Source organism: Rhinoraja longicauda, chromosome 33 (assembly GCF_053455715.1).
Source record: "Rhinoraja longicauda isolate Sanriku21f chromosome 33, sRhiLon1.1, whole genome shotgun sequence".
In the NCBI taxonomy this organism is placed as follows: Eukaryota; Metazoa; Chordata; class Chondrichthyes; order Rajiformes; family Arhynchobatidae; genus Rhinoraja; species Rhinoraja longicauda.
In genome coordinates, this window is record NC_135985.1 from 14,669,715 (window position 1) to 14,695,935 (window position 26,221).

Here is a 26,221-nt window from a genome sequence, read left to right on the forward strand (position 1 = left end):
CTCTGTTCTAAAGACACTGACTCGGACGTGAAAATTTAGATGCAGCACTCTATAATGAAGCTATCCTTGGCAATTAAGGAGAACCTGCTTTAGACAATAAGAAGCTATCTGGGATGAAAAAGACAAAAAATGATTTGGTGGTGTTGTGCCCAGCAGTGTTCTTGCCCTAGAAATCAGGATGGAGTTCTGGGGGCTAGTGGATTTAAGGGATACGGGGAGAGGTTGGGCACAGGTTACTGATTGTGGATGATCAGCCATGATCACAATGCTCGATGGGCCGAATGGCCTCTCCTCCACCTATTTTCTATCAAATCTCCCCTCACCTCCGATGCTCTATAGAAAACAATCTAAGTTTGTTCAACCACTCCTTCTGGTTAACACCATCTAATCCAAGCAACATTCTGATACATTTCTTCTGCAACCTCTTCAAAGCGGCTACATCCTTCCTTTAATGGGGCAACCAAAACATAATAGTCTAAACACAATTAACCAAAGTTTACTAAAGATACAACATGATTTCCTGATTCTAATACACAATGCCTTGACCAATGAACGGAACCCCACCGTACAGCTTAAGTTTACTGCGTGAGTAAACGTAAGTCACTCTTCTATAAGCACAAGCTACATTTGCTTTTAAACAGAAGTGACAATAAATGACAATAACTGCATGACAAGCTCAGGTTACCTCCATGGCATAGTTCTGGAAGATGCTGGTGCTGCTTGTATATCGAGAAGATCCAACATCTGATTTGTCTGGCAAAGGAAAGTTGGAACTTGTTGACTGAGCACTGCCTGAACACAAACAGAATCAGAAATAGAATGATAAATTAATCATCACATTTTTTAAACTGAGACCCACATTATCAGGCTATTAAGGGAACAATCAGAACAATCACCCAATTTGCATGTTGCAGTTATACAATTGATATTAGTGAGGCTGTACCTGGAGAATTATGCTCAATTTTGGTCACCCTGCTATAGGAAAGATGCCATTAAGCTGGAACTAGCACAGAGAAAATTTATGAGGATGTTGCCAGGACTTGAGGATGGGTTATAGGGAGTGGTTGGGCAGGCCTGTTCTTTTTTTTGAGGATTAGGGACCGAGGGGCAATCATATAGAGGTGTACAAAATTATGAAGGGCATAGATACGGTGTTGCACATAGCTTTTTTTCCCAAGGGTTGGCAAATCAAAAACTAGAGTGAATAGGTTTAAGGTGAGAGGGGATAGATTTAATAGGAACCTGAGGGGCAACCTTTTCACACAAAGTATGGTATGTATATGGAACGAGCTGAAAGTGACTGAGGCGAGAAAACTGATTGCAGAGAAAGTGATTAAATAGCATTTAAAAGATATTTGGAGAGCTACATGGATAGAAAAGGTTGTGAGGGATATAGGATAAATGTATACAAATGGGACTAGCTTAGATGGACATCTTGGTTGGCATTGACGAGTGCACCAAAGGAGCTGTTTTTGTGTTGTATGACTCTCTTGAGTCTATTTCAGACCTGGTCTTTAAAGGATGTCGGCCTTCTATAGTCTAAGTTCAGGTGCACAAATTTAAACAATGCCATTGAATATATCAGCAGCATTTGAATATTCTTCATTTTTTAATATAAAAACTGAGTTTCATTAGCAATTTAGATTGCCATTTCGCACATGAAACTTTCCTGATTTAACATGAAGAGAATCAAAATCAGGAATTGCCCTATCCGATTTAATAAGGTGTAGCATCATTTGTTACAATACACTAATAATCAATTTGTATTTTGTATCACATTTTGAATTTTTTTATTGGCAGATTAGACCCCGATTTTACCTGAAAAAACCCCCAAAAGAACTAAAGATATTGGAAATCTGAAATAAGAATAGAAAATGCAGAAAATGTAACATCTGTGGTAGAGAAGCAGAACTTGCATTTCAGATTCAACACCCTGGTTATTCTTCAGCAGAGCCCTTAACCTCCCTCTGTTCCCATCTAAACAAAGTCACAGCTGACATGATGGTGAACTCTTCTTCCACAGACATTTCTTTGACCAAGTCTTCACCACAGACTTTACCTACCAATTTGTAATTGTTGTCTAGGAGTCCCTTCGTGATTTCCAGAGCTGTCCATACTAGCCTGTCTCACACCCCATCCTTTGGTCTCGCCTGCAGGCATGCTCCCAGCTTGGGTGGAGGCTAATCTGTCTGAATCTTCATAGCTCTCTTCATCCAAAGATGATGCTTCAGGATCCTGCTCTCCAGTCAAGGCGGCATTATCTCTCTCTGAATAATATCCCTAAAAATAAATTAAGCAAATTAAGTTTGTACATATTAGAGATTATGTATTCCTCCCATGGAGAACACTTACTATAATGTATTTGCATACAGAAAACTCCCTGCATTTGATATTCAAAGAATTGGAAATACGAAGTTGAAAACAAATATTGGAAACGCTCAGCGAGTCAGGCTGCAGGTGTGGAGAGAGAAACTAGAGTTCATTTTTTCAGGTTGCCGACCCTTCCTCAGAACTAGGATTCCTTCTCCGTTCTAATGAATGGTCTTTGAACTGAAATGTTAACTGGTTTTCTCTTCACAGATGCTGTCTGACCTGCTGAGTTTTTCTAGCATTTTTCAATCATTTACTGAATTCTCTATGTTAGACCATAAATGGAAGCTGATTTTCAATTCATTTTACGTGATTAAGGAGCTTTTAAAAAAACAACCAATACAGCAAACAAGTTATGGCCTGAGACAATAATGCAGTTGCAAAATCTTAGTGCAAATCTCAGAGCTATAAAGCACAGAGGGAGTGAATGTGGTTCATTGTGCCCAAGCTGGCTCTTTTAAAGAGCTTTGCTATTTATTCAAGGAAACAGGAACAATTGCTCCCACCATTAAAAAGTTTCCTACCTTGCCATTTTCCTTGATAGGTACAGCATATGTTGCCAGCTTGGTGTACCACTTGTTTGCCTTTTCTGCCACTCCCCTCCCAGCTGAGAACATACTGTGCTTTAAAACATCAAATGTGGGTGGCAATAATGAGTCCAATTTAAACGGAGGTGGAGACATGAGTGTCATAGCTCTACCTGTCTCTCGACCTCTAACTCCTCTGTTGCTACTTGGAGAATATGATGGTGAGGACCATAGTCTGTCTCTTTGTTTGACATTTGCTTGTGGTTGAAATGTTCTGGAGCGTGAAAGTCCTGCTGATCTGGGTGAGCCTGATGGAAGGCTGGATCTCCTTGATCCTTTTACTGTAGGCAGAACTTTGGTGTTAAATGATGCACTGCTTTCTTCCTCTGGCTTTGAGAAATCCATGCTGGGTGTGCGACTTGACAATGGACTATTCACGGAGTCCATGTACATCTCTATTTCTTCAGCCAAGTTTCGATGGGCTAAAGGAGTGGAGAGACATTTATCATAGTCTTCATCTTCGTCTTTGTCTTTCTCTTGATCTGTTTCTGCAACCAGAAGAGAAAGAGGATCATAGCCTCTTTGAACTCCCTTTCTTTCTGCTGGTTTGATCCCTGCTCCTGCACTTAAACTCCTCTGCAATTGTTTGGGTGGCTGCCTTCGGTGTTGATTAGGTTTTCCTTGGGACTTTGCATTGTCAAGATCATTGTCCAGATCTTCCAAATCAAAGATGGCAGGAGAATCTGTTTTATCCTCCATATTAGTTGATGTTTCATCCAATTCAAATGGAGTATCTTCATCACTCAGTTCCTTTTCTTGGATTAAGCCTTCCTGTTTGAGCACATGCCTGGGTTTGCCAATCTGTAATGTGTTTGGTCTTGTGGCCAATTGTAAAGCTGTTGATAAGATTTTGGCATCAGCACCCAATTTATCTGTAATCTCCCTGGGGTCATTGTCCACGCTTCCTCTGTGCAACATAAGCCCTGCAAAAACATCACCACTAAGGTTGCGGTTCCTTCCTCCCCATACCATCTGTTCCTTTAAGCTTGGCTCCACAGCACTTTTATGCCTCTTGCGCAAGCTGCTGCTGTGAACTAGCCCAGGATCAGGATATGTGGCTCTATTGAAGGATGTCGTAAATGGCATTTCTGCAGCATTTTCTGCAGCATTTTCTGTGAACAAATAGCAAATATTTTCAGTTTTGATTAGTAGTAGAAATGTAGTTTGTTCTATTTCATATCTTCAGACATTACTTTAGTCTTTCGAGATATAGCGTGTTAATAGGCCCTTCAGCCCACCGATTCTGCACTGACTAGCAATCAGTATACACTAGCACTACCCTACACACTAGGGACAATTTACAATTTTTTACCAAAGCCAATTAACCTTCAAACCAATAACATTTGTGTGTGGAAGGTAACCAGGGCACCCGGAGAAAACCCACGTGGTGACAGGGAGAACATACAAACTCCGTATAGACAGCAGGGTCTCTGGCGCTGTAAGGCAGCAACTCCATCGCCGCCCCAAATGTCTAATAATATAGTTAAAAATAAGAACAGAAAATGTTGGAAACTCTGAGAAGGTAAGGCAGCAGCTATGAAGACAGAAATAGAGTAGATGTTTTAGATCATACCCTTTACCAACTATATTCTGCTTCTCTCTCTACAGATTCTGTTTGACTTGTTGAAAAGGGAGTTACAGACTCGAGTGGGGTAGAGAGATAAAATGATGGGAAATTCCATGGAATAGGCACATTAATACAGCGATTATAAAAGTAAGCCAGAGACTGCAAATCCTGTGGCGACTAACTCATTTCCTGATATTCCAAAATATTCCCATCATTAACAGCACATTCGCAGTAAGAGGAAATGCTCCTCACATGTCTGGATGCAGCTCCAACAACTCTCAAGGAGCTCTCAGTGCAGACTGGCAATTTTTCCACCATCCTAATCATTCATTCCTTCCTTCATCGCAAGCACAGAATGCTCTGCAGTTATTTGTCTATGCTATTCTGACAGCTCTTCCCTAAACCATGAAGACCATCTTGGTCAATGGATACAGTAGATGAGGTTGGAGGAGATGCAAGTGGATGAGGAATCCAACCTCCAACCTCATCTACTATATCCGTTGTTCAAGATGTGGACTCTTATGCATTGGCAAGACCAAACGTAGACTGGGTGATTGTTTTGCTGAACACCTTCACTCAATTCCACCTGGACCCAACTCTCCCGATGCCTAAACACTTTAATTCCCCTTCCCATTCCCATTGAAGAAGGGTCTTGACTAGAAACATCACCCATTCCTTCTCTCCAGAGATACTGCCTGTCCCCCTGAGTTACTACAGCATTTTGTGACTACCCACACTGACCTTTCTGTCCTAGGCCTCCTTCATTGTCAGAGCGGAAGAACAGCATCTCATATTTCACTTCGGCAGCTTACAGCCCAGAGGTATGAATATTGATTTTTCTAACTTCAAGTAACCTCTGCATTCCCTCTCTCTCCATCCCTCCCCAACCCTAGTCACACCAGATTTTCATCCTCACTTAGCAAACAGCTAATAATGGTCTGTTTCCTTTATCATTGTAACTTTTTGCATATCTTTCATTCATTTGTTCTATCTCTCTCTACATCCTCATCCACAACTCTCGCTTCCCTTTCCTTTGACTTTCAGTCTGAAGGGTCTGCCTGTCCCGCTGAGTTACTCCAGCTTGTTGTGTCTATCTTCGCACTATATATTAGTCTCCATAAACTTTCCACAAAGGTGAGAGGCAGCATACTATATTTCTGAATTAAAAGTTGAAATATAGCTGAAATATAGTCAATATAGTAACAAGTTTTCATGATCTCTGAAAACAAAGTTTGCATATTGTTACTCATGAACATTATCAGTGAATTTGTGGAATTCTCTGCCACAGAAGGCAGTGGAGGCCAATTCACTGAATGTATCCAAGAAAGAGTTAGATATAGCTCTTAGGGCTAATGGAATCAAGGGATATGGGAAAAAAGCAGGAACAGGGTACTGATTCTGGATTAATAGCCATGATCATATTGAATGGCGGTGCTGGCTTGAAGGGCCAAATGACCTACTCTTGCACCTATTTTCTATGTTTCTATTTCCGCACATATACATAGATACATATACCCACAATAGTTAATACTTTACTCAGTGCCATTGAAATTGCACATTGTGCCATGCAGGTAATCCGGGATGCTTCCCAAAATCGACATGACTACACACAGAGGAACCGTTGCCTGTTGTAAGACTCAAATTCCAGATATTTTGCATCTGCCATTACCAGAATCCCGTTTGCGGCTGAAATCAATGCAAGTGGCACGTTTCAGGAGGTAATCACTCCAGTTTAAGTGGACACCAGCAGAGGGTTGGGAGGGGAGGATAGTCAGACAGTCAAAGTAGATCAGGCTTGCCATGCAGCCATACTGGAGCACATCTTGTTTTACCCGACAGTCACATCTAACTCTGGGCAATAGAGCCAGAACAGAGTGTGTGCATGTGTCTTGCCGCAGACATGAATCCAGGATGGTGTGCTGTGTGCCTGGTGCCAGAGTCAAGGATGGAACTGAGTGGTTGCAGAGTGAACGCAACAAGAGCATAGGCAGAAAGGAGGATTCAATCTTACAGTCAGAATTTAGGAACTAGGAAAGAGATTAAAAAGATATTCAAGGGATAAATTGAATGGCCAATGGGAAAAATCAGGGAATAAGATTGATTGCATTTGCCTTGCAGACAGCTGCAACAATTCTATGTTAAAACTTTTTTAGAACAGTTAAATCTTTCAACTTAAAGATGCACAGTAGTGACTGAAATCTTCAAAAATTGCAAATGCAGCAGAGACAGAAGATCTTCAAATCGATCTAATAGATATGAAATGGATTACACACCATTATTTCCCTTAGTACTGTGGTTTGGCTGAGATGTCTCAAAGCTGCAGTTCATCTTTACAATGCTGGATACAGATTTCAAGTTACTTCTGGTTCCTTCAGATTCCAAATGGGGCAGACAGTCTCCACTGCCCTTTGTACTTTCACTCTCAGATACTGCAAACAATGCAGGAAAAAAAAAATCAACAATCAATTATCACAATTAAAGCATATTTCAAATGAAAGCTCTGCAAAGTTACTTCACACCTTTAAACAAACCACTTCCCCTCCCTTCCTCCTTGCACTCTTCCAGCAGTGTTCTGGTATCTGACACTGATCACCATTCCAAACCCCACACAACACTGATTTCAGCCACTGTCCCACCCAATTTTACAAACTACATTTCTGCTGGTTTAAAGCATCAGAAATTAACACCAGATCACCACCACTTGAGATCTTCTCCCCCAAGTTGCACACCCTCCTCATCTGGAGAGATATCAACAGTCCTTCATCTTCATGAGAGAGGATCTTATAGAAACATAAAATTCTTAAAGGATCAGACAGGTTAGATGCAGGAAAAATGTTCCCGATGCTGGGGGAGTCCAGAACCAGTGGGTCACAGTTTAAGAATAAGGGGTAGGCCATTTAGGACTGTGATGAGGAAACATTTCTTCACCCAGAGAGTTGTGAATCTGTGGAATTCTCTGCCACAGAAGGCAGTGAAGGCCAATCACTGGATGTTTTCAAGAGAGAGATTTAGCTCTTAGGGCTAAAGGAAACAAGGGATATGGGGGAAAAGCAGGAAGGGGATACTGATTTTAGATGATCAGCCATGATCATATTGAATGGCGGTGCTGGCTCGAAGGGCTGAATGGCCTACACCTGCACCTATTTTTCTATGTTTCTATGTGACCAAAGGATGGAAGGGCTAAATAACAGTCCTTCATCATGACTAAATTATGATAGTGCCTCCCCAACAGCATTGTGGCAATATTTCCATGAGAAGTGCAGAGTTTCAGAAGGTGGACTTTTCAAAGGCAAGTAGGAATAAGCCTTACAGTGACACCCACGTTCCAAAAGAAATACTACACCAATTGCCAAACCCTCTATTTGCACAGATATTCAAGTTCAGTTGTTTTTTTTAACCAATTTGGTTCTTACCCAGAGTCCACAAACTTACTCTTCCTGCGGATTAATGACAGCCATCAAGCCAATGTGTTTTTCTACTTCTCTAACCTGGGGGAGCTAACCATTTTCTCTCTCAGATCGAATTCCCTGGTACAACCCAGAAAATGTATAATTTAGTCACATATCCATTTTATCAAATAAGGCATCAGTAAACATGCAACCATGGTCATTCATTCACAACAAGGAGCAGAGTAAAAGTTGGTGTTCATCTAGTCAGCTTTAATCAGCAAATGAACTGAAATCCTGCCCCAACTTAATTAACCCAAAATAGATTATCAAAGTCAAATGAAAACCTGGAGTGGCACAAAAGTTGAAATCTGATCTTGGATTTCAAGTTACACTTCTAAAGCTCTCGAGCTGCAATTCAACAGTATTAGATGTCAAATAAATTCAGCCACATGCCCCCTGTATCACTTTCAGGAATTGAGAAACAATCTGAATAAACTAGCATGATAACCTATTTATTTACCTTTCTCCTCTCCTCTCCCAAGACCCTGGACGTAGAAGGTACTTAGAGAAGTGAAATACAAATTATTTCTGATTCACATTTGAGGAGAACGGAGGAATTAGTAATCAACCCCACTGCAGCCTGTGGATACTAGCTTTTTAATTCACCTTTCCACAACTTTAGTGGCACATTTCAAACCCCCAAGAAATTAGCTCTGAGGAATGCATGAACAGGATATGTCTGCATGACACTTTACATGATCAAATCTTCCTTCAAACCGAACCAGATTATGATGACCCAGTCATGCACAATGATTCTCTTAACAAACATAATAGAAACTATAGGAGTTGAGATGTACATGAACTGGAGTCACTCTCTTTCTTGTCATCCTTGTCCACTGGCTGACACACACCAGGCTGCTCAGACCCAAGAGCTGAAGGCACTTCCCCTCGTCTAACTTCTTCTTTCGATAATGAGTTGTATCCTAGATCTGATTGTCCACCTTAGATTAAAAAAAACAATTAAACATCTTTACAGTAATAAAATTATTTTATAATCCCGATATGACATCCTTTATAAAAGCCTCTAAAATACTAGAATTCACTATATATAACAGAATAACAGTACACTGGGAAAGCATTAATGAGATTAAGCAAGTTTATGAAAAAGAAATCAGGCGTAACAAATTTATACAAGTTTTTGAGAAATAACAAGTAGAGAAGATAAAGGAAAACCAATGGACGTGAATTTGGACTTACTCGAAGCTTTTGATAAGAACCTGATAGGATGTTAGTATGCAAAATTAAAGCACTTGGGACTGGGGTCAATATACTGGATTCAAGATTAGATGACGGAAGGAAACAGACCACAGAGATTGTTGCTTGAGCCCTGGCTGTTCACAATTTATGTACACCAATGATTTGGCTGAGGAAACCGAAAGAGGCTTCAAGAGGATTTGGATGTTCAGAGTGAGTGAATGAGAACACGGTCGATGGATATCAATTTGCAAAATTGTGGTGTTATCCACTTAAGTGCACACAACAGAAAAGCAGAGCTTTTTGTTAAACAGTGAGTTATTGGATGTTCAAAGGGCCCTAGATTTGCTTGTAAATTGAAGGCCAAAATGCAGGTGCACACGCCATTGGGAAGGCAAATAATATGTTAGCTTTTGTACAAGACTTGAATACAGGAATAAAGAAATCTCATTACAATTGAATAGAACCTTGGTGAGACTGCATCTGGAGTATTGTGGACAGTTTTGGTCTCCTTACACAAGGATAACCTTGTCTCCTTACACAAGGATGTACTTTCCACATTGGGAGTGCAGAGAAGATTCTCCAAACTGTTTGAAGAATAGCAGGGTTGCTATATGAAGAGAGCTGGAATGATCTTGGACTATTCTCAATAATTAAGGAGAATGAGAAGAGATCTCCTTGAAACATGTAAAATTATTGAAGGACTTGATGGGATAGATGCAGGGAAGACATTTTCCTTCACTGAAGAATCTTGGACCAGGGGATATAGTTTCAGAATAAGAGAGAGGCCATTTATGTGGTGTTATTGCAATGTGCCTTTAAAACTACACAGGTCTATTGGTAGGGGGTCATCAGAGGGTGACAGGGAGGAGCCCGAGGGAGCAGATGTGCGGTAGAATAAACACTCGCGTAAAAACACAGTCGGACTCACTGTATCTTTTTAAAGAACACAACATGGTGTCAGAAGTCCTGTAGGGTGCATGAAGTGTACTTTGAGTCGAACAACTATCGTTTGGAGCTCGTTGACGGCAAAAGAGAAAAAAGAGTGCGACATGCAAGACGACAACGCACAGAGAGCCCCGGTAGGACCAAATGCTACATTTAGCATCCAGCCTCCGGAGTCCTTCGACTTTTCAAAGCCGCAAGAGTGGGCCAAATGGATACGGAGGTTCGAAAGGTTCCGTCTGGCAAGTAACTTGAATGCCAGCTCCGAAGATAATCAAGTTAACACGCTGATTTATTGCATGGGAGATGAGGCGGACGATGTTCTGCGCGGGTTAAACCTGACAGTAGCACAAAGCGGAACGTACATAGGGGTGCGCGATGGCTTCTAACGATTTTTCATAGTAAAGAAAAATATAATCTATGAGCGTGCCAAGTTCAACATGCGCAGGCAGGGAGAACATGAAACAGTGGATGCCTTTGTCACTGCGTTATATGCGCTGGCACAGCACTGTAACTACGGGGTGCTACACGACGAGCTGATACGCGACAGGCTTGTTGTCGGACTGATGGATAAGCGGCTGTCCGAACGTATGCAGCTTGACGCAGAATTGACGCTCGAAAAGGCCGTCAATATGGCGAGGTAGAGTGAGGAGGTGAAACGCCAACAATCTTCTCTGCGAGGTGAAACCAGGACAGAGACAAGTGATGCTAAATCTGTGGACAGAGTGTATAAGAGCAGTAGTAAAGGTGCCAAAAACAAACCTCACCAGGCTTATGGCCACCAACTCAAAACACACAGCGCCCAACACAGCAGGGGGAAAAGTGTACAGTGCCATAAATGTGGCAGCTCTCCGTCCCATCCAAGGCAGGATTGCCCGGCAAAGGATGCGAAATGCCATTTATGTGGGAGAAAGGGACACTACAAGCATGTGTGTAGATCACCCAAAACCGTGCAGGAAGTTGAAGAGGACGAGGATGTTATGTTCCTAGGCAGCGTCACAGCCGATGGAGAGCCATGGATGGCAAACATCGACATAAATGATAAAAACGTGTCATTCAAAATTGACACCGGCGCCGATTTTACAGTCCTACCCCACACCGTGTTTAAAGAGATCTATAGAGACAGCGATCCACCTACCCTCCGTAAAGCAACCAAGCCACTGCTGGGACCCGGGAGGAGTCCACTAGAAGTTGTGGGCGTCGCTGGGCTGTTCCTGGTGAAAGGAGAGAAAAGGGTGATGGAGGATGTGTACGTCACACGACACCTGCACACTGCATTGCTGGGGAGGCCTGCTATCGGCAAGCTGGAGCTTGTGGTTCGGCTAGACAGCATCACCATAGAGACACTTAAGACTAGCTACCCGAAGCTATGCAGCGGTCTCGGGGAGGTACGACAGCAGTATGCCATCAAGCTGAAACCAGGGGCCCAACCGTTCTCATTGAAGACACCCAGAAGGATTCCGTTGCCGCTGATGGGTAAAGTCGAGCGAGAACTGTCCCGCATGGAAGGCCTGGGGGTGATCACCAGGGTTGAAGAGCCTATTGACTGGTGTTCAGGCATGGTGGTGGTGCTGAAAAAGACAGGAGCCGTACGCATATGCGTCGATCTCACTAACCTCAACGAGTCGGTGTGTCGAGAAAAGTACATCCTGCCATCGGTGGAGGAAACACTGGAGATGCTGGCTGGAGCCAGAATATTCAGCAAGTTGGATGCCAACACGGGGTTTTGGCAAATACCCCTGACCGAAGACTCAGCAAAATACACAACATTCATCACACCCTTCGGTCGTTACTACTTCAAGCGGCTGCCCTTCGGCATTGCCTCTGCCCCCGAACATTTTCAAAATAGGATGGTGTCAGAGGTCACGGAGGGACTCGAGGGAATCGTCTGCCACATGGATGATGTACTGGTCTGGGGCCAAACACGAGAGGAGCACGACGCTCGTCTGCATACTGTGCTGGCGAGGATCCAAAAGGCGGGCATTACGCTTAACATTGACAAATGTGACCTGTCGAAGGAAGAGGTGACCTTTCTTGGTCATGTCCTCTCCTCCAGTGGCATTAGTCCTGACCCGAGCAAGACTGAGGCTGTAAGGAAGATGGAGGAGCCGACCAATGTGAGTGAGCTGAGGAGCTTTCTCGGAATGGTTAACCAGCTGGGGAAGTTCATCCCGCAACTAGCAGAGAGACAAGGCTCTGCGAGACCTCCTGTCAAAGAGGAACTGCTGGCTGTGGGGCGTCGACCAGGCAAGAGCGTTTCAAGATTTGAAAAATGCACTGGTATCCCCACCTGTACTAGCCATGTACGACACGAACCGTGAATGCAAAGTCTCAGCAGACGCGTCATCTTACGGCCTGGGAAGTGTACTTCTCCAAAAATGGGATGAGGAGTGGAGACCGGTAGCCTACGTGTCGCGATCTCTCACACAGACGGAGCAGAGATACGCGCAGGTGGAGAAAGGGGCCTTGGGCCTGACCTGGGCTTGTGAAAGGTTCCGCAACTTTCTCATCGGTAAACACTTCCAGATGGAGACGGATCATAAGCCTCTCCTGAGTCTGCTGGGGTCACAGGCACTGGATGCTCTCCCTCCACGGATTCAGCGTTTCCGGATGCGCCTCATGCGCTATTCTTACTCCATTTCTCATGTGCCAGGAAAGTGTCTGTGGACAGCTGATACGCTGTCGCGTGCTCCTGTGAAAATGGGGGAAACGCCTGACGAAAAGGAGTTGTTTGAGAATACAAACATCTATGTGGACATGATAATAGAGAACCTGCCGGCAAGCACTGCCTACCTGGATGAGTTGAGAGCGGAGTTAAAAAGGGACAGTGTGTGCGCACGCATAATGCAGCTGTGTCAGGAAGGATGGCCAACGAATAGCAACAGTGAACCGGCACTCAGGCTGTACTGGGCAGAACAAGCATTGCTCACGGTAAATGACGGACTGTTACTCAAAGGGGACAGATTAGTCATACCCTCAACTATGAGGAACGACGTGCTGACCAGACTACATGAAGGTCACCAGGGAGTGGTGAAGTGTAGAGAGCGTGCACGACGGTCAGTGTGGTGGCCTGGACTAAATCAGCAGCTGAACGAATTGGTCCTCAACTGCCGGACATGCAGCAAAGAGAGACAGAACCACACAGAGCCGCTGATGCCATCACAATACCCAGGCCAACCATGGCAAAAGCTGGGAGCTGACTTGTTCATGCTGGGAAGCAAGAACTACCTGCTGGTAGTGGATTATACATCGAGATACGTGGAAATCGCTCCACTCAGCCCCACCAAGTCGACAGATGTAATCCACCACCTCAAATCAATGTTTGCACGTCACGGCATTCCGGAGACATTGGTCACAGACAATGGGCCTCAGTTTGCCGGAACCGCCTTTGCTGCGTTTGCAAAGTCGTATGGTTTCCGCCATGTCACAAGCAGCCCGAGATATCCTCAGAGTAACGGGGAGGCCGAACGTGCAGTCAAGACAGTGAAGGGTCTCCTGAAGAAAGCGGCGGATCCCTACCTCGCTTTACTTGCATATAGAGCGACCCCACTGCAAAACGGGTACAGCCCAGCCCAAATCCTTATGGGGAGAAGGCTTCGCAATACGGTACCAACACTTCCAGCCCTGCTGAATCCTGCTCTTCCCGACAATGAAGTGGTTGCGTGGAAGGAAAAGGAGAAGAGAATCAGAGATGCACAACGGTACAACCTGCGGCATCATGCACGGAGTCTCGACAGGCTCTTTCCCGGACAAGAAGTGTGGGTCACGGATCAAGGCGAAGCTGGAGCTGAGATCGGCAGCCACACCGCCCCCCGCTCTTACATCGTGGAGGGACCTCACGGGACGGTCAGGCGAAACCGTCACCATCTAATTCCCATGAAACCCTTGCCGGACCAGAGTGGGGGTGGTATGAAAGAGCAACTCCCGGGTTGCATTCCAGAGCAGAGCTCAGCAGAACCACCAAAAGAGAACATTCCAGAGCAGAGCTCAGCAGAGCCACCAAAAGAGAACATTCCAGAACTGCCATCCACTCCCAGAACCAGGTTTGGGAGAAGAGTGGTGAGACCAGATAGGTTGAACTATAAGTGAAAAAAAAGAGTTTCTAAAGAAAAATGTTTTTCTAATTTAGTGAAAAGGGTAAAATCCTTTTCACTAAGACAATGTGTTTACATGTACTTATGTTGAATTAATTTAGTTCAGATAGGAACAGACCTTCCAGCTAAAGAGGCAGAATAATCCTCTAAGGTCTGGTGAATCAACCGCAGTCTACCGATTGATTCTAGAAAGGGGAGATGTGGTGTTATTGCAATGTGCCTTTAAGACTACACAGGTCTATTGGTAGGGGTCATCAGAGGGCGACAGGGAGGAGCCCGAAGGAGCAGATGTGCAGTAGAATAAACACTCGCGTAAAAACACAGTCGGACTCACTGTATCTTTTTAAAGAACACAACAATTTAGGGATATGATGAGGAGGAATTTCTTCATTTAGGGGGTGATGAATCTTCAGAATTCACTCTCAAGGGCTGGAGAGGCAAAAACATTATAGCCCCAGGTACATCACCAGTCATGATCATGAATGGCAGAGACATGAAGGGCCAAATGGCTTATTCCTGCTCCTATTTCTTGAATATGGGAGGAGCAGGGCGTGGGGAGAACATCACTATTATAAGAAATAATTTCCACTATCCGTAATGAAGAATTACTGTACTCATCAGATGATCAGTAGCCACATTGAAAGAGTGTGATGCCGCTAAACCAAAACACATTTCTTCAATCACAGGAAAATGAATCGTACTAAGAAAAACAATGTGGGATAGCTCTGGGCGTATTTTGGCCGTAGAATAACAAGCAGATGTAAGTTATTACAAGAAAATGCAGCCTTCATGCAGAAAGAAAGCCTTTTGATGGAGAGGAGAGATTAACTTTGGCTTTTTTAAATATTTACTCAGATGCTGTTATGATTAATGGAGGGTGAACGGAGAGAGTTATAAATATACGGAAGATTCAAATGCCTGTATTGAATATTTGTTTGGAAAATTGCTCTAAATACTTCCAGTGCTTCTCTGGAGAAACATCCAAAGCAAATAATATTCAGCAATTTCTGATTTTTGAGAGAGGAAAAATGTGTTTTTGCTTGAACAACCTTTATTTTTTTAAAGAGGTAATATAAGAGTAGAAAAAGAAATACAGTCAAAGTAATTTATCCAGATTTTCAATAGGTTTGGCTAAGGTAATCCATTATAGAAGAATGAAAAAAGGTTAGAGAATACACAGTCTGTTAAATGCTTCAAGACACAACTCAGAGAATATACAAGTTAGCTATTCATAGTGAATGACAGTGCGTGCATGGATCTGTGCCGGGACTACTATTGCTTATGTTACATTAATGATTTAGGCTTTGGAATTAATTGTGTGGATAATACTACATTTGGTGGTGGTGGGGATATCAATGCTAAGAAGGTCGACAAACAATTACAGATGGGGGGGGGGGGGGGGGGAAGGGAAGGCAGTGGTAAACTTGCAAAATGGAAAACAATCAGCAGATGAGGGTCAGTATGAAGTGGTTCATTCTGGTGGGATAAATAGGGAGGCAACTCATCACTTGAAAGCAGTACTGAGGAGATCCAAATTGCAGGTTAACATGGCAATAAAGAATACTAATCAAGCATTAAAGTTTTTTTCCTGAGACACAGTTTTAAAAAGTAGAAAAGTAATGCTAAACCTATATTAAACCTTGGTTAGAGTATTATGACAGAACTGGTTCTCTCTCATATTATATAAAGGACAGAAGCAATTTCCAAAGATAATATCAATGCAAGAGCATACATAGTACCAAAGGATGAACGAACTGGATCGCTTTTCTCTTGACAGTGTTGACCCAATAAGATCTTCAAATGATTAAATGTTTTGTAAGAGAGGGTACAAATGAAGTACCCAATTGTGGAGAAGTGCAAAACTGGAACCTTTATAGAAGTTCTAGTAAAAGATAGTCACTAAGAAAGCCAATGGAAATTTTAGTTGCGTTTTCTTTATCCAAAGAGTGGGGAGAAAAAGGAACTTGTTCCCATTGGGAGTGATTGAAGAGAACGAGAAAGATGCTTTAAGGGGAGACTTAACCAGTAGGTAGACACAAAATCCTGGAGTAACTCAGTGGGACATGAAGAAGGGTCTCGACCCGAAACGTCACGCATGCCTTCTCTCCAGAGATGCTGCCTGTCCCGCTGAGTTACTCCAGCAGTTTGTGTCTACCTTCGATTTAAACCAGCATCTGCAGTTCTTTCCTACACTTAACCAGTATATTGTTATGGCCTTTACATTTTGTTTTAAAATTAGCACTTTCTCTGTGCTTTAATACTATATTCTGCACTCTGTTTCCTTTCCCTTTTCCCTTCCTGTTAAACTCATGTGTGGTATGATCTACACACAAAATAAAGTTTTGCATTATATTTCAGTATATGTGACAATAATGATCCAGTACCATGTGAAAAAAGAAACTAAAAGGAAGGTTATGCTGACAGATCTAGATGAAAAAAGGCAGGATGAAGTTTCAGTGGAGCAGAGAAAATACCAGCATGCACTGATGGGCCAAGTGCTTGTTTCTGTATCACATATCCAATATAATGTTATCCTATGTAAACCAGGGAAGGGTGTTTGGGGGAGGAGGTTGTTTTCCTAGAAAATGGTCCGTGTTACAAACAACCATAAAGCAAAGCCAGTGTAAGAAAATAACTGCAGATGCTGGTACAAATCTAAGGTATTTATTCACAAAATGCTGGAGCAAAGCCATGTCATCTGTACTTACATTAAGAAATGAGAGTTGAAAAATGTTTTTTTATTTCTTTATTTACTTTCTTTCCCCCCAAATGAATTGTGTAAGTGCAAATTTTATTCTATAACTCAAATTTTTAGATATTGCGATTTTGACATTTTTAGTTTGGGGTAAATTTCTGTAACCTGCACAGCCACAATACGAGGGCTCGCTTGGGCCTAAAAATGCTTCTACATAGTCTTTTGTTTATTTCAATGGAAAAGTTAAAAAACAGAACCCCGAATATATTAAACGAACTGTATATAATATTGTAAAAGTGATGGAGTATAATTTTATTGGTAAATTATATAGTTAATAGCCATTTGCACAGTGGCTGATGCAGAATAAGGGTAACTGGATGAGTGTGGTCCCTATAATAAATAAAAGTTGGACAAACCGACTCTACTATATGTATGCCCATGAGTCACATTAAATAATTTAACAATTTGGGATATGCATTAAATGAATGGAACATTCCATCCCAGTGCCTACACTGGGATGGAATGTTCCATTCATTTAATGCATATTAAGTACTGGAAGAATGAAAACAAGAAAGTAAATAAATATGAATATATGTCTTTCACAAAACGTGTCTTAGCAGGCCTTTGGAACGCAGTGTCCTCTCAGGATCAGAAAGCTGTTCACCAAAGGAAAGCAAGATTGCACTACTGAATATACTTCAATGTCTTAGAATGGATAAAAAAATCCTGCCTTTGACATCCGTGTGATAGAAGTATATAAAATTATGAGAAGCATGTAGAGGGCAGGTGGTCAGAGCCTGTTTCCCTTTGAACTCGTGTCTAAAAATAGAGGGCATAGTTTAAAGGTGTGAGGGTAGAGGTTTAAAAGGAATTGGAGGAGTACATTTTTCACACACTGGATAGATGGTATCTGGATTGAACTGCCAGAGGTGGCAGTGGAGGCAGGAACAGTGAAAACATTTAAGAGGCATTTTGACAGGTACTTGAATGAGCGGGGCTTCGAGGGATATGAAATTAATGCAAGTAAGTGGGATTTGTAAAGACAGGCACAGGCACAGTCATAGTGGGCTGTTTCTATGCTATACAACTCAATGATGCTATTTGCTTTCCCATGCACATCACATCTGGAAAAAAACCCCTTAACAAGTAAGAAGAAAATTAAAAGTCTGAGTAAGTCAGTCAAAACAGAGATAGAAAGGAGACAAAAAGTTAGCCAATTACCTGAAAACACATGGACATCCTTCAGTTCTGAGGAAATCCAGAGAGAATGACATGGAACTCTTTCATACAAGGACTCCTGACTGCCATATCCATAGCTCGAGCTAGAGCCAAGCCTAGCTGTGTGCAGAGAGCAGTAATACAAGGGTATGCGGATGGTGAATGAAAATAAAGGGGAATGTGAAAGGTATAAGGTGGTCATGATAAGCAGGAAATCAAAAGCCGCATAAGATGGATATAAGCAGATAATCACACACAGACCAGAGGGGACAGCAAAAAGCAATGAACGAAACAAAAGAGAAGTTTGAGTCAACAGATGTTGGTGACACCATAATATGTACCTGTACTAGATCTATCATCAGTGGTATCTACTTTCATTTGCTCAGTGCTGAATTGGGGCTGCTCCACAGTATTAGTTTCATTAGAGCTATCCATGCTGCCATGGCTAACAGCATCCAGGTCACTGCCATCTGCTCAGAGAACAAATAGATTAGGACATTTTCAGCATTTTGTGAACACATTCCTTCTCTCCTGAGATGCTGCCTGACCTGCTGAGTTACTCCAGCATTATGTGACCCATTCCATCTCTCCTGAGATGCTGCCTGACCTGCTGAGTTACTCCAGCATTTTGTGAAATAAATACCTTCGATTTGTACCAGCATCTGCAGTTATTTTCTTACAATAGATTAGGACAAGTCACTGGCAACCTATAATTTCATTTTCATCCCCATTCTAAAGGCATCAAAGTGGCCAATAGTATTATTGATCCAGTGATTGTATTAATAGTGGATGTTAATATGCTTTTCAACTTTGGGGGACAGTTTCAAGCAGATTCTGACCCTCTTAGTCGATACATGTACACACAATACCATATCAAGGACTTCAAGATTAGGATCAGATTAGAAATCGTGCCTCTTTTTCCTTTTTTTGATCCTCAGAGCACTCACTCTATTTATAAGATTAGCCAGCAGCCTAAGTATCAAACCTGTTCCTGATCAATGATGTCCATTTATTTATTAATTTCCTAAATTTGCTCAGCCATAGGGGAACCATAACAATCCATTTAAAGGAGTTATCTTAACATTCCAAAATTGTGATTTAATTCAAATCTTATAAATCAATCCCTTGGGTTCAACTTTGTTGGTAATATGACTGGGAAAAATAAGTGTCTTGAAGCATTATTGGACTCAAGGGCTTATAAAACTAGAACACAGATGGTCGGAATGATGTAATTGCTGAACCACCCTGAAGTATTAGCTCATCTCTCTCAAGCCAGGAAATTCAATTAGTGTTCTCCAGCTAAACTGGCAATCACTATTTAATAAAATTATATACTTTAAAAATTAAATAATCTGTAAATTAACTGATATATGCAAGAGTGTTGATTCAAACGTTCCTAGTCCTAATGATTAAACTGACAAATACCGTAGCACTAGAAAAGTACCTCTATAACATTAATTCATTCTGCTTATCACCCACATTTCTATTATTATAATACTGCCATGGCTTCAGAAATAAATGCACATAAACGTGGCAATTTAAATCAGGCACGCAGTTTTAAACAACAGGAAAAATACATTGCCAGGGATTCAGACCACATTGAGTACAACTGTGGAGTAACACCACATTCAGAAGGCTGAATTAGATAAGAAGGTGGTCTGTCACTGACCAGTGAGGTGCAGCAAGCAGCAGGAACGCTGCTCAATTTCTGTCAATTGCATGAGAGATGAGTAATCCCACTTAATGGGGATTAAAACACAACCACATTTACTGAAATAAACATAAATTATCACAGTTTAGTGTGCACCAATGATTCGCATGGATAATAACTCTTTGATATAGTGCTTAAATTGATTCAAGAGAAAAAATCATGATGATCGTTTCACGGACAATTAGGAATGAGCATTAAATATTAGGTTTGTCATTAGCACATCGCTCCTATTCACAAAGACACAACTTCAAATTGAAAAATAATTACTATACACTACTCTGCAGAAAGTCAAAGGCTTGTGCACCTGATAATAAAACTATTAAATACCTACATGGAACTAACCATTCAAATATTTCGACATATATTCCTGAAATATAGCTTCAAATTTCAGCTGTTAAAGGCAACATGATGGCATTTAAAAAAAGTTAATTAATTTGTAATAAAAAATATACCAATACATGCTGCATAAATTTATCACACTTTTCTTGAAAATAGTTATCATCTGGTTCATTAATGCCCTTCAGGGGAGAAAACCTGCTGTCCTTACTAGCATGGCCTGTATGTGACTTCTCCAAGTTTGCGGATGACACAAAGCTGGTGGCAGTGTGAGCTGCGAGGAAGGCGAGTTCGATAGGTTGGGTGAGTGGCCAGATGCAGCATAATGTGGATAAATGTGAGGTTATCCACTTTGGTGGCAAGAACAGGAAGGCAGATTATTATCTCAATGGTGTCCGATTAGGAAAAAGGGAGGTGCAATGAGACCTGGGTGTGCTTGTACATCAGTCACTGAAAGTAAGCATGCAGGTACAGCAGGTAGTGAAGAAAACTAATGGTATGTTGGCCTTCATTGCGAGAGGATTTGAGTTTAGGAACAAGCAGTTGTACAGGGCCCTGGTGAGACCGCACCTGGAGTATTGTGTGCAGTTTTGATCCTAATTTGAGGAAGGACATTATTGCTATTGAGGGAGTGCAGCGTAGGTTCACCAGGTTAATTCCCGGGATGGCAGGACTGACATATGATGAAAGAATGGGTCGACTGGGCTTGTATTCACTGGAATTTTGAAGGATGAGAGGGGACCATATAGAAACATATACAATTCTTAAAGGATTGGACAGGCTAGAGACAGGAAAAATGTTCCCCATGTTGGGGGAGTCCAGAAACAGGGGTCACTGTTTACGAATACAGTGACTGAGATGAGGAAAAACTTTTTCACCCAGAGAGTTGTGAATCTGTGGAATTCTCTGCCACAGAAGGCAGTGGAGGCCAATTCACTGGATGTTTTCAAGAGAGAGTTAGATTTAGCTCTTAGGGCTATAGGAATCAAGGGATATGGGGGAAAAAGCAGGAATGGGATAGTGATTTTAGATGATCAGCCATGATCATATTGAATGGCGGTGCTGGCTCAAAGGGCAAAATGGCCTACCCCGCACCTATTTTTCCATGTTTTTCTAACTCAGAAATGTACTGCCCTCTGAGTGGCATGGCCACTAAACAAAAAGAAATCAGAATAAATCAGGTTCACTTAATTCTGACCTGACCTGGGACTCCATATCCCTTTAAAGTATTAGAAAAATAATTGGTCTATAAAGATGATTATGAATGGAAAATTGTAATCCTTTAAACTGTTGAAATATCTGGCAGATTTAGTTAAAGTTTTTTCTGGATATGCAGTGGTAGTTGGACAATAACTGGTCTCCAAATTACACAGTGCACATCTGCTGGTAACTCTGACTTACCCGACAACATCTGGGTCTGTAGTGGATTTGGTGGAGCTTTTTTCAAAACTCTGCGGAACTGAGATGTTGCAAGCAAAACATTCCTTAGCTTCATCCATAGAAAATAACCACCTCTGTTGCTTGTTGGCCAAGTACTCTCTAAAACAGCCTGCGGAAAATCAAACAAGATCAACTCAAACTAAAGATTAAAAACCTAGATCAATATCCTGCCGAGGAGGTGAAGCAAAGTAGTTTTAATATTATCTCTGGCATTAGATTCAGATCTAAGCTTAATTAAGTACAATGATGTTTAGATTGTTTTATTAAGTATTAAGGCGCTTTTTAAAGCAAGAAGCTGTCTCCTTCTAACGGGACAAAGTCTTGCTGTTAAAGTTCCAGCAATCTGGGAACCAATTTTTCGGAAATACCGAGGGTTTCAGAATTTTCCTCACTCGTTTTGATAAGCTGAAACATGAATGTGAAAGCTTGCAAGCTGAAACACCGTGTTCTATTTTCTGCTAACAAAATACTGGGGAAATTCAGTGGGTCAGGCAGCATCTGTGGAGGGAAACGGATAGACCACGTTTCAGATCAGGACCCTTCTTCACACCTGTTTCTCTATTTCCCTCCACAGATGCTGAGTTTCTCCAGCGCTTTATGTCTTGCTCAAGATTCTAGCATTTGCAGTCTGTTATATCTCTGGGTTTGGGCAGGGTCAGGGCAAAGCCTGGCAAGTAATAGGTGGATACAGGTGAGGTTTTTGCTAGGCAGGTGGCTAGACAATGGCCAGAGATGAAAAGACAGAAGGTGTGAGACAAATGGATTGAAGACTTGCGAATTGTGAACCTTCCTCCACTTGCACTTCTCTAGACATCTGCAACAATGTGCTACCTGGAAAATTTGATCGCACCCTCTCAGGGACATTTCCATTATTCTCTCCATCTCTCTCTACAATATACTACACTTTCCCCCCCCCCTCATTCTTCCTGGTCTGTCACAAACCATCAAAATCAGAAATGAATGAATCTGCAATTAGGTCATTGATTTAAAACGATATTTTAGTTTGCTTTGGATCTGTTATTTTATAATCAGATTGAGAGGAACTTAGTTTCCCTTGATCTCAGTAGGACCATCAAGCAAATAGTATTTTTCAGAATATTTTTCAGTCTTTTTCAGGGGGGGGGGGGGGGGGGGGAATTTTCAGAATTGTGTCTCCCTTCTCCCACACCTATCCCATGTCTCTTCCCCTCACCACTTTCCTATACCTCCCTGCATCAGGGAGATGGATTGAAGCTTGATAAGCAATAAATTTGGCACTGGCTAAAAAAAAGCTAATTGGCATATGAAGCACAATTCAAGAAAAATATAGCATGAGGGAGGAATAGCTAAGTAACAACGCAAAGCAACATTGAGTGACTCAGTAAATATGTAGAGGGTCATACCTTATTATAGTAGCCGTAAGTAATAGCATTGGGGTGAATCCCAGCTTTCTTCATTTCAAACAGGACTCTGACAGCTAGTGCAGGCTGCCCATACTGGCCACATAACTGCATCAGAACACGGTAGCACACCTAAATCACAAAACACAACTTCATCACCAGGAGATCCTTCACTTAAGTAGAGATCTGGAAAACCTGTTTTCCCCCAATTACCAATGAGTCAGATACACCTCACAGCATTGTATGGTCATGCCTGCATCACTTTAAGGTTTTGAGCACCGAGTTTAATTATCATCTGAAGGGAATCACAAATTGAATGAAACATGCCCCTGTGTGTGGGTTCAAAAGCAAGTTCCAGAACCAAAATGCTGTCTAACTCTGCATGCAAGGAGTTAAATTAAAGAAATCTGCTGTGGCAATTTTGTGCCATTTTATTTATCCCAACATATTTTGAGAGTGTTCCATAGTCCCACTTGCACAATGGACTCAAAGGCTCCAGTGGCCGAAAAAAAGTTAGTACTGTTCCCTGCATTTTTAATTGAGTTGTTGCATGGAGCATTTCTTGATAATGTTGGGAAATGTCTACTGTGCTCAGAATGGACAATGGGAGGAGGCAGTTGAACAGGGCCATGGCCATGACTTGCCCTATGACAGGAAACCAGAAAGACCCTCTGCAGTTACCATCGTCTGACCTGTTTTGAAGGTGCTCAGACTTGACACATAAAGCATGGGCTACTGGGCAGCAGTGATCCATGCCTTCCTATGTGCTTCGGTGATGTGGATACCCAGAGCACTGGAGAAATACCACCATTGCTATCTCCAGTAAATCCTCCAAATTCACTGGAAGGATAAGTAACCCAAGTAAATACGTCTGTGGACTCTCCTAGGCTTACACCCTCAATACTGAGGTCCTAGTTACATTCAGTCAGCTTTGGTGGGCAGACCATGTGTTTGCATGCCAAACTCCTGAAAAAGTTGTCTGTTCTATAGACAATAGACAATAGGTGCAGGAGTAGGCCATTCAGCCCTTCGAGCCAGCACCGCCATTCAATGCGATCATGGCTGATCACTCTCAATCAGTACCCCGTTCCTGCCTTCTCCCCATACCCCCTCACTCCGCTATCCTTAAGAGCTCTATCCAGCTCTCTCTTGAAAGCATCCAACGAACTGGCCTCCACTGCCTTCTGAGGCAGAGAATTCCACACCTTCACCACTCTCTGACTGAAAAAGTTCTTCCTCATCTCCGTTCTAAATGGCCTACCCCTTATTCTTAAACTGTGGCCCCTTGTTCTGGACTCCCCCAACATTGGGAACATGTTTCCTGCCTCTAATGTGTCCAATCCCCTAATTATCTTATATGTTTCAATAAGATCCCCCCTCATCCTTCTAAATTCCAGTGTATACAAGCCCAATCGCTCCAGCCTTTCAACATACGACAGTCCCGCCATTCCGGGAATTAACCTAGTGAACCTACGCTGCACGCCTTCCATAGCAAGAATATCCTTCCTCAAATTTGGAGACCAAAACTGCACACAGTACTCCAGGTGCGGTCTCACCAGGGCCCGGTACAACTGTAGAAGGACCTCTTTGCTCCTATACTCAACTCCTCTTGTTATGAAGGCCAACATTCCATTGGCTTTCTTCACTGCCTGCTGTACCTGCATGCTTCCTTTCATTGACTGATGCACTAGGACACCCAGATCTCATTGAACTCCCCCTCCTCCTAACTTAACTTGACGATAATTGAGCTCTATCGTGGGAAAAGATTACCAGGTGGACTGAGAAAGAAATATCAAGGATTTTGCTCAATGCCTCCATGAGGAAATTAAGCATCCCCTCTTGTTCCTGGATATCTTTGACCCCAATCACCCCAAGGGAAGAAACATTCAAGATGGTATTGAGAATCTCGCGGGTATGTGTTAGGCAGATGGGACCTATCACAAATAACCTTGTAAATTAGTCACCAGCTTCCCCATCAACCTTGTTGCACTGGTGGAGGAGTCTGTGGCTCCCATACTAACCATGTTCGCCACCTCAAAACCTATAAAACTGGCATGGAAGCACATTATCATTCCATTAAAGTTGGCCCATATCCCTCTAAACCTTTTCTATCCATCAATCTGAGCATCTTTTAAATGTTTTATTACTCTCCCTGTATCAGCCGCTACCATTTCCTTTGGCAGAATCTGGTTTAACTTACTAAAAACAAATCATAAGCATTACTTCTTGTTTAATTGTGTTTATGATTTTATTAATTGTATTAATTGTAACCATTTTTCTCCCTTTCAAATAATGACAGATTTAGCCAGAATATAAGAATTTAATTAGCTGCGGGTCATGAAAAAATTTTGCTATCAGGGATTGAATTCTTCAGAAAACAAAATGGTAGGAAATGTGAAACTTGGAAGTGCTGTAGTTCTCACAACTGGAGCAAATAACTGGGCTTAATGCACATTTCCACATCCATTAGTACAAGAATACACTTAATCTGATGAAAACATGGGATAATTTTGTTGCTTCAGCAGCTAAAATACTGTTTGTTGACAAGAATACTTCCTTTTAATTGAGCATTGAACAAATACCAGGAACAGTTCATATATCATTCAGGATCACAAAGTAAAATTTCAAAATGAAGGAGAAAAAAAAATAAGAGGACAGGAATGTGTTAGATGCTTTAAAACAAAAATAGAGAAAACATACAGATTTTAAAGGCAACACTAAAATTAATTAGAGTGAGTTGGCAAGGGAAAATAGTAAACAAGCATTGTTCCTTGTTGATTGCGTTTGGTATAATTTTTATCGCTCTCAGGCACATCAATATTACACACCTCATCTGGTGCCTCCAATTTCTTGGCCTGCATCTTTCTTAGTACATCATAAGCAGTCCGAAGAGCCCTGACCTTTGAATGGCATACTTTCACATAGCCAGGAAGGCAAATGAACCAGAGACCATAGCAATGACGGAGGAGACACTTTGACCACATCTGAGGAATTAATGCGTAGCGTTTTGCAATTTTTTGAGCTGACTTTATCTCCTGAAATACAACAAAAATAGAAAATATTGCAGAATTAAATATATATCACATCATACATAGAATATTGAGAATTTCAACGCTGCCTTTTTTGTTGTTCTATTACTCTCTCTGCACGGAGATGGCATGAAATGTAAAATCATCAGATTTCACATGTCACTTTCATCACTCATATAACAACATTAATTGATTATACACATCATA

The 26,221-nt window shown here is 41.9% G+C and overlaps 1 protein-coding gene across 9 annotated transcripts in view; it reads right to left on the reverse strand.

Annotated features, from left to right (window-relative positions):
* dennd4a (DENN/MADD domain containing 4A) overlaps window positions 1-26,221 on the reverse strand; it is a 103,018-nt gene that overhangs the window by 15,705 nt on the left and 61,092 nt on the right. For 2 of the 9 annotated variants that reach the window (XM_078427434.1, XM_078427430.1), the window contains exons 16-24: window positions 25,814-26,020; window positions 22,989-23,117; window positions 21,568-21,715; window positions 18,461-18,589; window positions 8,771-8,914; window positions 6,798-6,953; window positions 2,895-4,069; window positions 2,064-2,280; window positions 686-792 (exon numbers count right to left, since the gene is read on the reverse strand). In XM_078427434.1, coding sequence (XP_078283560.1) covers window positions 686-792; window positions 2,064-2,280; window positions 2,895-4,069; window positions 6,798-6,953; window positions 8,771-8,914; window positions 18,461-18,589; window positions 21,568-21,715; window positions 22,989-23,117; window positions 25,814-26,020 — 2,412 coding nt within the window. Of the gene's footprint in view, window positions 1-685; window positions 793-2,063; window positions 2,281-2,894; window positions 4,070-6,797; window positions 6,954-8,770; window positions 8,915-18,122; window positions 18,240-18,460; window positions 18,590-21,567; window positions 21,716-22,988; window positions 23,118-25,813; window positions 26,021-26,221 lie in introns of all 9 variants that reach the window. The other 7 variants (XM_078427439.1, XM_078427437.1, XM_078427436.1 and 4 more) reach the window with 6 other exon arrangements.